Below are 11,475 nucleotides of genomic sequence, written 5' to 3'. Positions count from 1 at the left end.
TGCGGGGGTGAGAGGGCGCGGGCGTCGGCGTCACCAGAGGCGTCACTGCGTTACGACGTGGCGGCGAGAGTTGCGTCTCCGACCGTCACCTCTCACAGTCTACGTCACGTCCACAACAATAACAGCTGAGATGTGGTAACGTGACGTGACGCGTGGTGTTGTGTGACCTTAATTTCATCAGGCTTGGCGTACACTGCAGCCAGGAATGTAACGTTATCAAGCACCTCGCGGTTTTAACTATGCAGGCCTAAATAACAAGACGAGTAACGATAATGTAACATAAGTCCTTCGTTGTCACTTACGTTAACAAGACGCAATGCTTTGGACAAAAAGAGAGTCACCTTGGATCTTAGCTGTCACATATGTTTCATTGGTTATATGTTGTGCCTTTAAGCTTAGTAGTGCGCTAAAGCAAACAAATGCTCAAATTAAGGAAAAGGTTAGTATGATGCAAGGATTAGGATAATGAATTATAATTATTAAGTATTAATTCCTATTTATTTTTAAGTGTTTAGCTCATTAAACATCAGTAACAGAACTGAATTATTTTAAATTGTCAGAAATGCTTAGTGGTACCAATGGGCTTGTTTAATTTATAATGCACTCCATAGCCATCCTGTGGGCGGTAATGGAAAAGCTTACAGCAGCACATAATTAGTTCAGGGACTGAACCCCAAATTTCATGTAGCCCAGTAAGTTAGTCTTGATAAACTGGTTCCCAAAAATTTAATGTATATTGTTAAATCAATGGGTTCGACACCGACTACAGGTATAGTCTCCGTGGTGTAGTGGTAAGACACTCGCTTGGCGTTCCGCGAGCGCTTTGTCATGGGTTCGTATCCTGGCCGGGGAGGATTTACTGGGCGCAAATCCTTAACTGTAGCCTCTGTTTAACTCGACAGTAAAATGGGTACTTGGTTGTAAAAACGATTCTTCGCGGCGGGGATTGTATTCCAGGGACCTGCCCGAAACGCTACGCGTACTAGTGGCTGTACAAGAATGTAACAACTCTTGTATATATCTAAAAAAAAAAAGTCACTAAGCTAAGCAACTTATATATATAAATAAATAAATAAATATATAAGTTTCTTACATTCTTGTACAGCCACAAACACTAGCATATGGTAAGCTAGTTTCATATTTGATGTTTGTTCTGCACACGACCCCCCATCCAGTGGATAGTGGTGATGGGTTCATGTGCATTTTATGGGACTTATTTAACCACTGTACTGTATTCTGTATATTTTTTTTTAATAAAAATTATTATTACTATTGTTATTTAACATTTTCATCCAAGTTATACATAATTAGCTCGCCACAAATGTAAATTTGTTTACTTAGGGATTGTTGTGGTCCAGTTCTTGAATCCATTGTTATAAAAAAAAACTTGATATATACATTAAACTATGTAACTAGCTTTTCAAGACCAACTTGCTTAACAAAATGAATACTGTATTGAACAGTTCCTGAGCTCATTATGCTTATGTAGTTTCAGCCTGCTGCTGAAACTACTTTTCACAAAATCTGCACGATAGGGTAGTCTCTCTAGATTGGAAATATACAAATGTTACCCCTATTTTCAAAAAAGACAGTAAGAGCTCGGCAGAAAATTACTAGCCGATAAGCTTGACATCACACATCTGCAAGCTCGTGGAGAGAATCCTCAAAGGATGAATCAGTCACCATCTTTCAGTGAATAACCTTGTACTATCGACACAACATGGATTTGTTAAAAACAGATCCTGCCTTACAAATTTGCTCACATTTTTGGAAAAGGTAACCAGCTACTCAAAGACCTTCTGGTGGGTGTAGTGTACCTGTTTTGCTAAAGCTTTTAATTAGGTACCACATGCAAGACTGGCAAGGAAATTACAGGCCCATGGAATACACATAAATGATAAAATATTAGAATGGATAAAACAATGGTTGAAGGAAAGAAAACAAAGGGTTGCGCTAAATAGAAATAAATCTGATTGGAAAAATGATAAGTGGGGTGCCACAAGGGTCCATTTTGGGACCTACCCTTTTTGTCATATACATCAATGATATAGCCGAGAATCTTACAAACCACATCATCAAATTTGCAGATGACACAAAGATTTATGGTAAAGTGGGAAATGATAATGATATTGAAGCCTTACAAAGAGAGCTACATGAACTCCACAAATGGTCAGAAGACTGGCAAGTGCTTTTTAACATTGGTAAATGCAATCCAATACATGTGAGGCATAATAACCCACGCCACGACCACCAAATTAATAGCATTACATTACAGCAGATTGATGAAGAAAGGGACCTTTGAGTCAAGATCCACCACTCATTAAAAGTTGCACAACAGGTGGGTGCAGCAGTCAGAAAAGCTAACCAAACTGTTGGGGTAATCAAGCGTACTTTTGGCTATAAGGAAAAGGTAATGGTTCAACTGTATAAATCTCTGGTTCCCCCTCCACCCCCCTACTTAGATTACTGTATCCAAGGATGGAGACCTCATTTTCAGGACATAGCTGTTCTGGAGAAGGTGCAACACCAGGCAACAAAAGTCATTCCAGAGTGAAGTCATTTCTCTTATCAGGAATGCTTGAAGGCCACAGAGCTAACAGCACTACAAACCACACTTGACAAGGCAAATCTCATTGAAACTTTAAAATACTGAACATGTTAGAGGATGTTGATCTGGATATTTTCTTCAGAAGGTCAGATGTAACACAAACAAGGAGCAATGGCTTCAAGCTCAACAAGCCACAATGTAGGACTGAGAACAGATGCATTTTTACCAACAAGATTATAAACCCATGGAACCAGCTACCCGCTAAAGCCGTAACTGCCAAAACTGCTGAATTTCAAAATATACCTGGAAAAGATCATCAAGGCAAATGCTGTAGGGGGATGAACAAGTCCACACGGGCTGTGATGTGGGTTCGAACCTGTGCACAGGATGTTCCATGATGTTGGTTCAAACCCCTCATCATGGCCCTTGTGGATTTGTTCATTTGACATATCACGCTATTGTGATATCTGTGTGTATTGAAGTAAGGGTGTAGAGGTAGAATATTTGGTTGACGGAGCCCGGGTGCATGGGAGAATTGTGTGAAAACCTGATTAGGCTTCGGAGAAGCTTCAGGATCCTAGTGATGGCAGTAGCACTCCAGGTTGCAATTCTTTTAATCATGTCATGGCACAGTTGACTAAGGAGCAGCTGTAAACATCTCGTGCGTAGGTTTGAACCTTCATCACGGCCCTTGTGGATTTGTTCATTTGATATACTATATCACGCTATTGTGATTCCTGTGTGTACTGTAGGGGGACCTTCGACAAGGGTGACCTTCCTGTCCTCGTCAAGGCCACTAGAGTTAGTGGCCCTCAGGTAAATTAGGTAAATCCGGCAGTGAATTAGTGTCATGCACTTAATTTCATTTTATTAAATAGTGTATCTCAGGATGTATAGATCCAAGGATTGGGGGGGGGGGCTGATGCATAACCTGGCTTGATGAGCCCTCCAATGACTAACATGTTACTATGATTACTTGTTTGTAATTATGACTTGGTTACAAACAAGTAACTTAATCACATTTCAGAAAACTCGCATATTTGCTGTTCAGATATTGTGGGATTAAATTCATAACTTTTCCAGGAAGACTGTTTATTTGCAAAACAAGAATGTACAGTAAATATGATATAATTGTTGTCAAATACTGTATATAGAATAATTCTTTCATAGCCTATTGTATAAATGTTAAATGAAGTTAAATTTTTTGTAATTGGTGAAATGTATCTTGGTATTGTTGTTTGCTCTTATTTTGTTAATTTATTCATTTATTTTCATTATGCAGATTACAAGCACTGAACTCTTAGCAGATAATAATGATGGAACTTTGTTGGTATCAACACTTGATGGTGCTCTTCATGCCATTTCCAAATCTTCCGGAGCTCTCAAATGGACACTCAAAGATGGTACAGTACTGCCAATCCTTCAATTAGTTGTTATAATACCATATAAGGGGTCCCTGACTTATTAAAGTGTGATGTTCCTAATTTTGTGCTGTAAGTTGATCGGTCGGTACTTGGAACATAATTATTCATAGATGTTATACTGTAAATGTAAAATAGGTTCCCAAAACGTTAAAAATTGCCATATTTATCAAATGATGAAATATAAATAATATATTGGTAGCATTGGTTTTAATATATTGGTAGCATTGGTTTTTGGGTATCATAGTAACTTAATGTTTGGAAACCACTTGCCTAAGGCAACAATTGAATGGTGTAGCTCAGAAATAAGTGACTTTCTATAAATGCTAAAAGATTCACAGTAAAAGGTGATGGCTCATATAACCCAACCCACACATATGAGATGAAAGTGACAACATTTTGGTCATCACTTTCATTTCATTCTTGTTCGGGTGGTACGCAAACAAGGGAACACAGGTGGAAACTCTGTACCCAAGTGAGTCACAAGGACTTTAGAAAGAACTTTTTCAGTGTCAGAGTAGTTAATGGATGGAAGTGATGTGGGGGGGAGGCAGACTCCATACACAGTTTCAAATGTAGATATGATAGAGCCTAATAGGCTCAGGAATCTGTACACCAGTTAATGGACAGTTGAGAGGCAGGACCAAAAAGCCAAAGCTCAACCCCCGCAAGCACAACTAGGTGTGTGGGTTGAGTAATTTATTTCATCCATATTATTTTGACATTCTCTGCATAATAGAGCAGTTTAGTAGTATGGGAGAATGTATTCACTTTGTCCTATTGTATTAATGAGGGTGAAAGTACAGTATAAATGAAAGCGAGATGTTGATATTCTGTATGAACTCGATTATTTAAACTACTGTACTGTATATGGGAAGGACCCCCATCCAGATAAACCCGACATCCATATTAGCAGACTTTTTACTGGGGAAGTCCAAAAGTGAACATATTCACAATTTATTTCCACAACCAACATAATTTGAATTGCCACACACACACACACGCTATAATTATAACATATTCAAGTACAGTACTGTAATTAATTTTAAACAGAAACTTCAACTTACCTTGCTGTAGTTCGACTTCTTGATTAATGCTACACATCTTGAAGTTAAGAATTCTTGAAAATATATGTAACCTAACCTAACACAACACTAAAATTAACACTTAAAATTACTGTACAGTACATGAGCTTGACAAGATCAGTTTTGACTGCCATCTGCTGAAGCCTCACTGATTGAAGGACCTTGACTTGTTTGTGAGGCTTCACTGGTTGAAGGTCCTTGGCTTGCTTGTGAGGCCTCACTGGTTGAAGGACCTTGGCTTGCTTGTGAGGCTTCACTGGTTGAAGGACCTTGGCTTGCTTGTGAGGCTTCACTGGTTGAAGGCCCTTGGCTTGCTTATGAGGCCTCACTGGTTGAAGGTTCTTAGGCTTGCCTGAAGGCTTGCAGTTCTTATCAAATAAGAATAGAGTTTAGCTTGCCTCCTGTGTTCGTTAGCCTCTCTTATGATCAGCTCTTTGGTTCGCCTCAGGTACTGATACACGTTTCCAACTTCTGGATTAGCACAGTTGGATGAAAAATTAATTAACATGTCAACAGAGGACATGAGTAAACTGTATTTTGTTGTCTGTGGTGTTGGTTCCTTATTGCCATTGTCATCCTCTTCCTCTTCATCCACCTCACCAGTAACAGACTGGAGAATCTTTTCTTCACTCATCATATCATATCCTGGGTCATTAGCATCTCTCTCTAGCCATTCAACCACATCCTGTCTTTCTACATTTTCACCAGCATTTCTGAACATTCAATGGATTTCATCTGTAAATCCTTGAAAATTCATTTCTTCTTCCTCTTCATTGTTGACTGTAACTGGAGGAGTTTCTTCCAGGAATTCTTCAAAGTCGATTCCTTTACTTCACTCTACACTTTGGCCCAGTTATAATTTCCTTCCTTGATGGAATAGTTCTTCACATTCTCAAGGGTTCTTTTAGCCCCATTATCCACTCTGAGTTCCATATCTTCCTCGAGAGACAAAACCACCAAAACTTCATCGAACATCTTTTTGGTGTACAACCTCTTCGTGGCACAAAACTCCCTGATCCATAGGCTGGATGAGAGAGGTGGTATTAGGAGGAAGTGCCATACACGTTATCTTGCCATCTTGCGAGATTAGTGTGTCAATTCTGGGGTGTGAAGGTGCATTATCAAGCAACAGCAAAGCCCAAAACCAAAACCAAGAAAGAAAGATCTCATGTGTACACCATGAGTGTACATTGAGCCTTGCTGTCTAAGCAAGGCTCTTGGTTTCTTGGATTTGCCAACAATTGCACACGTAATTGTATTTTAAACAGTTTATAGGCCCCTCCACATGCCCCATATCCCCCAGGCAGTCCCTCCCAACTCTCCCCTCCCTCCCGATACCCACTACCCTGAAACCACCCACCCCAATACCACCTATACCACGATGAGCAGCTTTTCCTTGAACCACAGCCGTACGGGATTAATATGATACGGCTAGATGCCTGACTTCCATGTTCAGAAAAATCTCCGGTTGTCCGGATTTCAGTCCAGATACGGACGAGTTGGTAGAAAGTTATCCAGATTTGATTTAAACTCTGCATGTATATTTGTATCCGGACAAATCTCCGGTCATCCAGATTCTATGAACATGCATCTGGATATGGACATAAAACAATCCGGTTGCAATTTTGTCCAGATGACCCCATTATCCAGTTTAGTAGAATCTGGATAATTGAGTTCATACAGTATTACACTTGTTCTTTTATTGCTTTTATGAGAAATAAGGTATTGTACATATTATTAACAGATAAATATTTGCTGCTTGTATTGCAATTGATACCAGGTATAGTATACAGTTTTTGTTTATTTTCAGATCCAGTCATTATCAATCCAACTGATTCTTCACAGCCACCATTGTGAGTTACATTTATGAGGTTTTAGTATAAAATTTGTCATTCAAACCTGAGGTTATATACTAGCCATTCTCTAATTAATTTACTCCTGTCTTATTTTGTTTCAAGAAGTAATCTTTTAGTTAAACATTGATTTTTTAATTGAAAATGTTTTTTTTTAACATTTTGAAGTAGCTAAGGTCCATCAGTTAGTACAGTAGTATAAAAAATATCTAATCTTTTTCATCTTTTTCAATGATGGTTTATCAACAGCTGTTTTCTTTCCATATCCTTACTTATTGTGCAGATATAAAACATTATCTCCTATTTTTATTTGAAGAATTATTCATAATTGAAGAATGTCTATAAACTATTATTGTAGTTTTTGGACCACCTTAACATGCAACCCCTTTTGTACGCCTTTAATTGGTGTATTTAAATTACCTTTGTTTTACAGCTTTTGCTTTCTTGCTGCCATTTAATGACGCTTTAGAGAATTTATAAATTTTTATTTTTAAATGTTTTTTCTTTTTTTCAACAGACCAAAATTCTTTCCCAATCCCCAAGATGGGTCTCTGTACCGTTACACATTAGGCCGTAATCGTGAACCACTGAAGAAACTTCCATTTACTATTCCCCAGCTTGTGGCCAACTCTCCATGTCGTTCTAGTGATGGCATTTTTTATCTTGGTATGTTGCATTCCATAATTGGCGTTAGTTATACATTATTAAATTTCTTGATTTATCCTACAATTATTTATTTTTTGGGGAAATCCTTCAGTAGCTCCCCGAGCTTGTCTCTAATACCACCAAGCCTTAGCCCAGCATACCAGGATGCTGAGCAGCCCATTTTCTTGAGAAGTCACAATGTATAGAAAATATACTAAATTGCCCAAATCTAACCTAACCGATGGACCCACGCATAGAAAACATGAATGTTTGCAAGCTGCTATGATTTATAGTACAGTGGCGGTTTATGAATTTAATCCATTCTAGAGACCGTACATACACCAAAAATTTGTAAACCAAAATGAATTTTCCCTTAAGAAATAATGTAAATTTAATTAATCCGTTTCCCACACCCAAAAATATTTACTTAACACTTTGGCGCTTTGGGCCCGCGAGCGCCACACTACCCCAGGTGGCGTTTGGCATTTCACGGGAGCGCGCGGTAATTCTGAAAAGTGTATACTCTTTTCCACTTTGTCACCTCAATTCTCGTCCTAAGATATTAAATTAGGTATCAATGTGCTCGGAATAGAATTATCTAGAGGCGTAAATGCATATAAACTCCAAAAGCTTGGCTTACCACCCGCAGCAAACAGAGAAAGTCAGAACGAGTTAACTGGGAGCGTGCAAGAGCAATAAAATGTGTACACTCTTTTTCACTTTGGTTACCTCAATTCTCGTCCTAGGTCTTTCATTTTGGTATCATTGTGTTTGCAATAGAATTCTCTAGAGGCGTAAATGCATCTAAACTCCAAAAGCCCGGCGTACCACCCACAGCAAACAGAGAAAGTGACAGCACATTACCCCCAGTGAGGGCTAATCAAGAGCAATAATGTTGGTATACTCCTTTCAACTTTGTTACCTCAATTCTGGTCCTAGGTCTTTCATTTTGGTATCATTGTGTTCGCAATGAAATTCTCTACAGGAGTACATGCATATAATGCCCCGCCGACAAGATGAAAGTGGGCCAAGGTTACCAGAAAGAGAGCGCTGCGCCACAGGGCGCCTCCCCCAAGGCTCCTCTCTCAACATTAGAGAGCGCGGTAATACTGAAAAGTGTTACTTTTTTCTACTTTGTCATCTCGATTCTCGTTCTAGGTTTTTCAAATTAATATCAATGTGTTCGCAATAGAATTCTCTACAGAACCAAATGCATATGAATCCCAAAAGCCCGGCGAGAAAGTGAGAAAGTGAGAGCGTGTTACCCGGGAGCGCGCAAGAGCAATAAAATGTGTACACTCTCTTCACTTTAGACATTTCAATTCTCGACCTAGGTCTTTCATTTTGGTATCATTGTGTTCACAGTAGAATTCCCTACAGGACTATATGCATATATAAAGTCCAAAAGCCAGGCGTACCATCCACAGCAAACAGAGATAGTGACAGAGCGTTACCCCAGTGAGCACTAATAAAGAGCAATAAAATGGTATACTCTTTTCAACTTTGTTACCTCAATTCTGGTCCTAGGTCTTTCAATTTGGTATCATTGTGTTTGCAATGAAATTTCCTACAAGATGTGTATGCATATAATGTCCAAAACCGTGGCGCGCCCCTCCTGAAGCCCCCGCCCCTCTCTCGAAGGCGCCGCCAATTTGCCGCCGGAAACGATGGAATGCTGCGTCGTTCCTGGAATTCCATTTAATAAAAAAATGACGCAATGCTGCGTCATTCATGGGCGAAAGTGTTAAAAATGCATTTTATACAGAATACTACTCATATTTTTTACTATACCTTACCTTTATTGAGGACTCTTGTTGGTGTATGGAAACGGTGAGGAGGGGGGGAGAAAGAGAGGTCTTAGTGTTTGGAAGGGGAGTCCCCTTCCATTATAACATCAGGAAGTAATAACATTTCTGGGGTACTCTCTCTCTTACGTATGCATTCCATTGGTTGTGGCTCACTGCCTGCTTGTCTTAACAAGAATCTGTCAATAGATACTTGTTTTTCCCTCCATTTTAACATTTGTCTGTACCAAGACATCACATTGTCATTAAAAAGGTTAATGCGTGCAGTTTGGGAGAGAAAGCCTGCTACAGCTTTATCTGGGTGAATCTTTTCAGCAAAACTTCCCATACTGTACACATTTTCTTAATAAGGAAGGGACATCCTTTATTGCCTCTACTTACAACTATTTTCTTAGGTTGAACTTTACCACTAACTTTCTTTGGACCCATGGCATGATGTATAATAAGAACTTTTATGTTCAGAAACCAAAAAAGCAGAAAAACAATGAAATTCTTCACAAAGAATTCAACTGTGGTCGTCACTAGGCGGGGTACACTGTTAAACTGAGCATGCCCCGCCCTGCGTCCAGCAGAACCACGTGCTTGACCTATACAAGTACTGTATCAACAGACGACACGTATTACAAGGCAAACTTTGTACACAAAGTCAAATTTTATGAGGAAATGGACTTAGTATACCAAAAAACTCGAAATCCATGGCATTCGTAAACCAAGGTTACACTGTACGTGATATTTTATCTGTTGAGGATTTTGATATAAAAATGTAATACAGTATATTGTTTTGAGTGGACAGGTTAATCTGAGATGCATTCATTGTCTGAAGATTGTTGCTATAGGCTGTATTATCCTGACTGTGATATACCTAACTGCAATCAGATGGCAGCTAGGTCATTCGAGTTCTCGGCCAACCTGCCCGTGATGCTGGGAAAAAGTAACTAATTATATTATCAGTAACACCGTCCCCAAGTAGGCAAAACCACATGTTTTCTCTTATTTTGGCTGCATGATAAAACCTTTAACAACACATTTTCACAATTGTTAGCTGGAATATTGGAATACATTTTTTTTTTTTTTTAATTAATGTAAGTGTATTCAAACTTTCTTGAATGAGGCCATTCACCTTCATAACAAACACTGATGCACTCTTCTGGCCTACTTGAAAACACTGGTAAACTGAGTGGCGATCGCCGTGCCACCATGTGCTAGGTCAGCCCGTACGCGTATCAACACCCTCGCATCCTGAGGCAACGCTCGTATCTCGATACAAATTTTCCGAGCAAATCCTGCTCGTAACCTGAAAAACTCATAACCAGGGGTGCTTGTAAGCCGAGGTACCACTGTTTACCTGAAAAGCTGAATAGAAAACCACGACCTAACCTAACCATCTTAGTGTATGAGGACAAGCATTTTATTGCTTCTTAATTACAATTAGTACTTAACCTATAGCTATATTGTTTTATAAAACTAATAAAACAAAACTAAAATCTTTCAATAAGTTATAAAGTAACTGAAGATATTTTCAAATTTTGTATAAAATCTCTATTGTTTAATAAAACTGAAAAAAATTCTTTATATTTAAAACTTGTGTACAGTATATAGAATTAAACATGAAAACTTCATCCTAAAATATTGAGTGTCTTAAAAGAAAACGAGGAGAATATATAGGGAGGTAAATGTAACGGCACAATTAAGTGTATTTATGTACTATTCCTGACAGTCAGGAAATGTACTTATTACATTTAGTATTAAAACGTACTGTCTATTTGGAGGATGTGTTGATTCATGGCCACTCACAGCACCAGAGAATGGCAGCAAAATTTGAAACTAGCATCTGCTGATCAAGATATAATCTTAAAAGTTTATAATTTTAAATAGTTTGATTTAATGAGAGGATTTTGTTTTACTAATTTACCTGCATGTGTTGTATTTGCCTGTTTAAACCCAATAGTGGCTCAGCTAATTAAACATCCTTTATCATGATGTGGTTGTTGAAGGAGGGTTCTAAAAATTAAAAATAATTAAAAAAATTAAAACTTAGTTCACAAATCTAATGGAAAAAAATTTATTTGGGGATTCGAGCGCAGGAAGTAATTACAGATAGGGATTGGAGACATTTAA

The 11,475-nt window shown here is 38.5% G+C and overlaps 1 protein-coding gene across 3 annotated transcripts in view; it reads left to right on the top strand.

Annotated features, from left to right (window-relative positions):
• Positions 1-94: 94 nt before the first annotated feature.
• Positions 95-11,475, top strand: part of Ire1 (serine/threonine-protein kinase/endoribonuclease Ire1) — a 148,793-nt gene continuing 137,412 nt past the window's right edge. Inside the window, exons 1-4 of one of the 3 annotated variants that reach the window (XM_069338944.1) lie at positions 95-439; positions 3,831-3,951; positions 6,865-6,907; positions 7,425-7,573. In XM_069338944.1, the coding sequence (XP_069195045.1) occupies positions 317-439; positions 3,831-3,951; positions 6,865-6,907; positions 7,425-7,573 (436 nt within the window). In that variant the 5' untranslated portion in view covers positions 95-316. The remainder of the gene's footprint in view (positions 440-3,830; positions 3,952-6,864; positions 6,908-7,424; positions 7,574-11,475) is intronic. The other 2 variants (XM_045742067.2, XM_069338945.1) reach the window with 2 other exon arrangements.

Source organism: Procambarus clarkii, chromosome 40 (assembly GCF_040958095.1).
Source record: "Procambarus clarkii isolate CNS0578487 chromosome 40, FALCON_Pclarkii_2.0, whole genome shotgun sequence".
Taxonomy (NCBI): domain Eukaryota; kingdom Metazoa; phylum Arthropoda; class Malacostraca; order Decapoda; family Cambaridae; genus Procambarus; species Procambarus clarkii.
The sequence above is the reverse complement of the archived record's forward strand: the minus strand, read 5'-3'. Positions and strand labels throughout refer to the sequence as shown.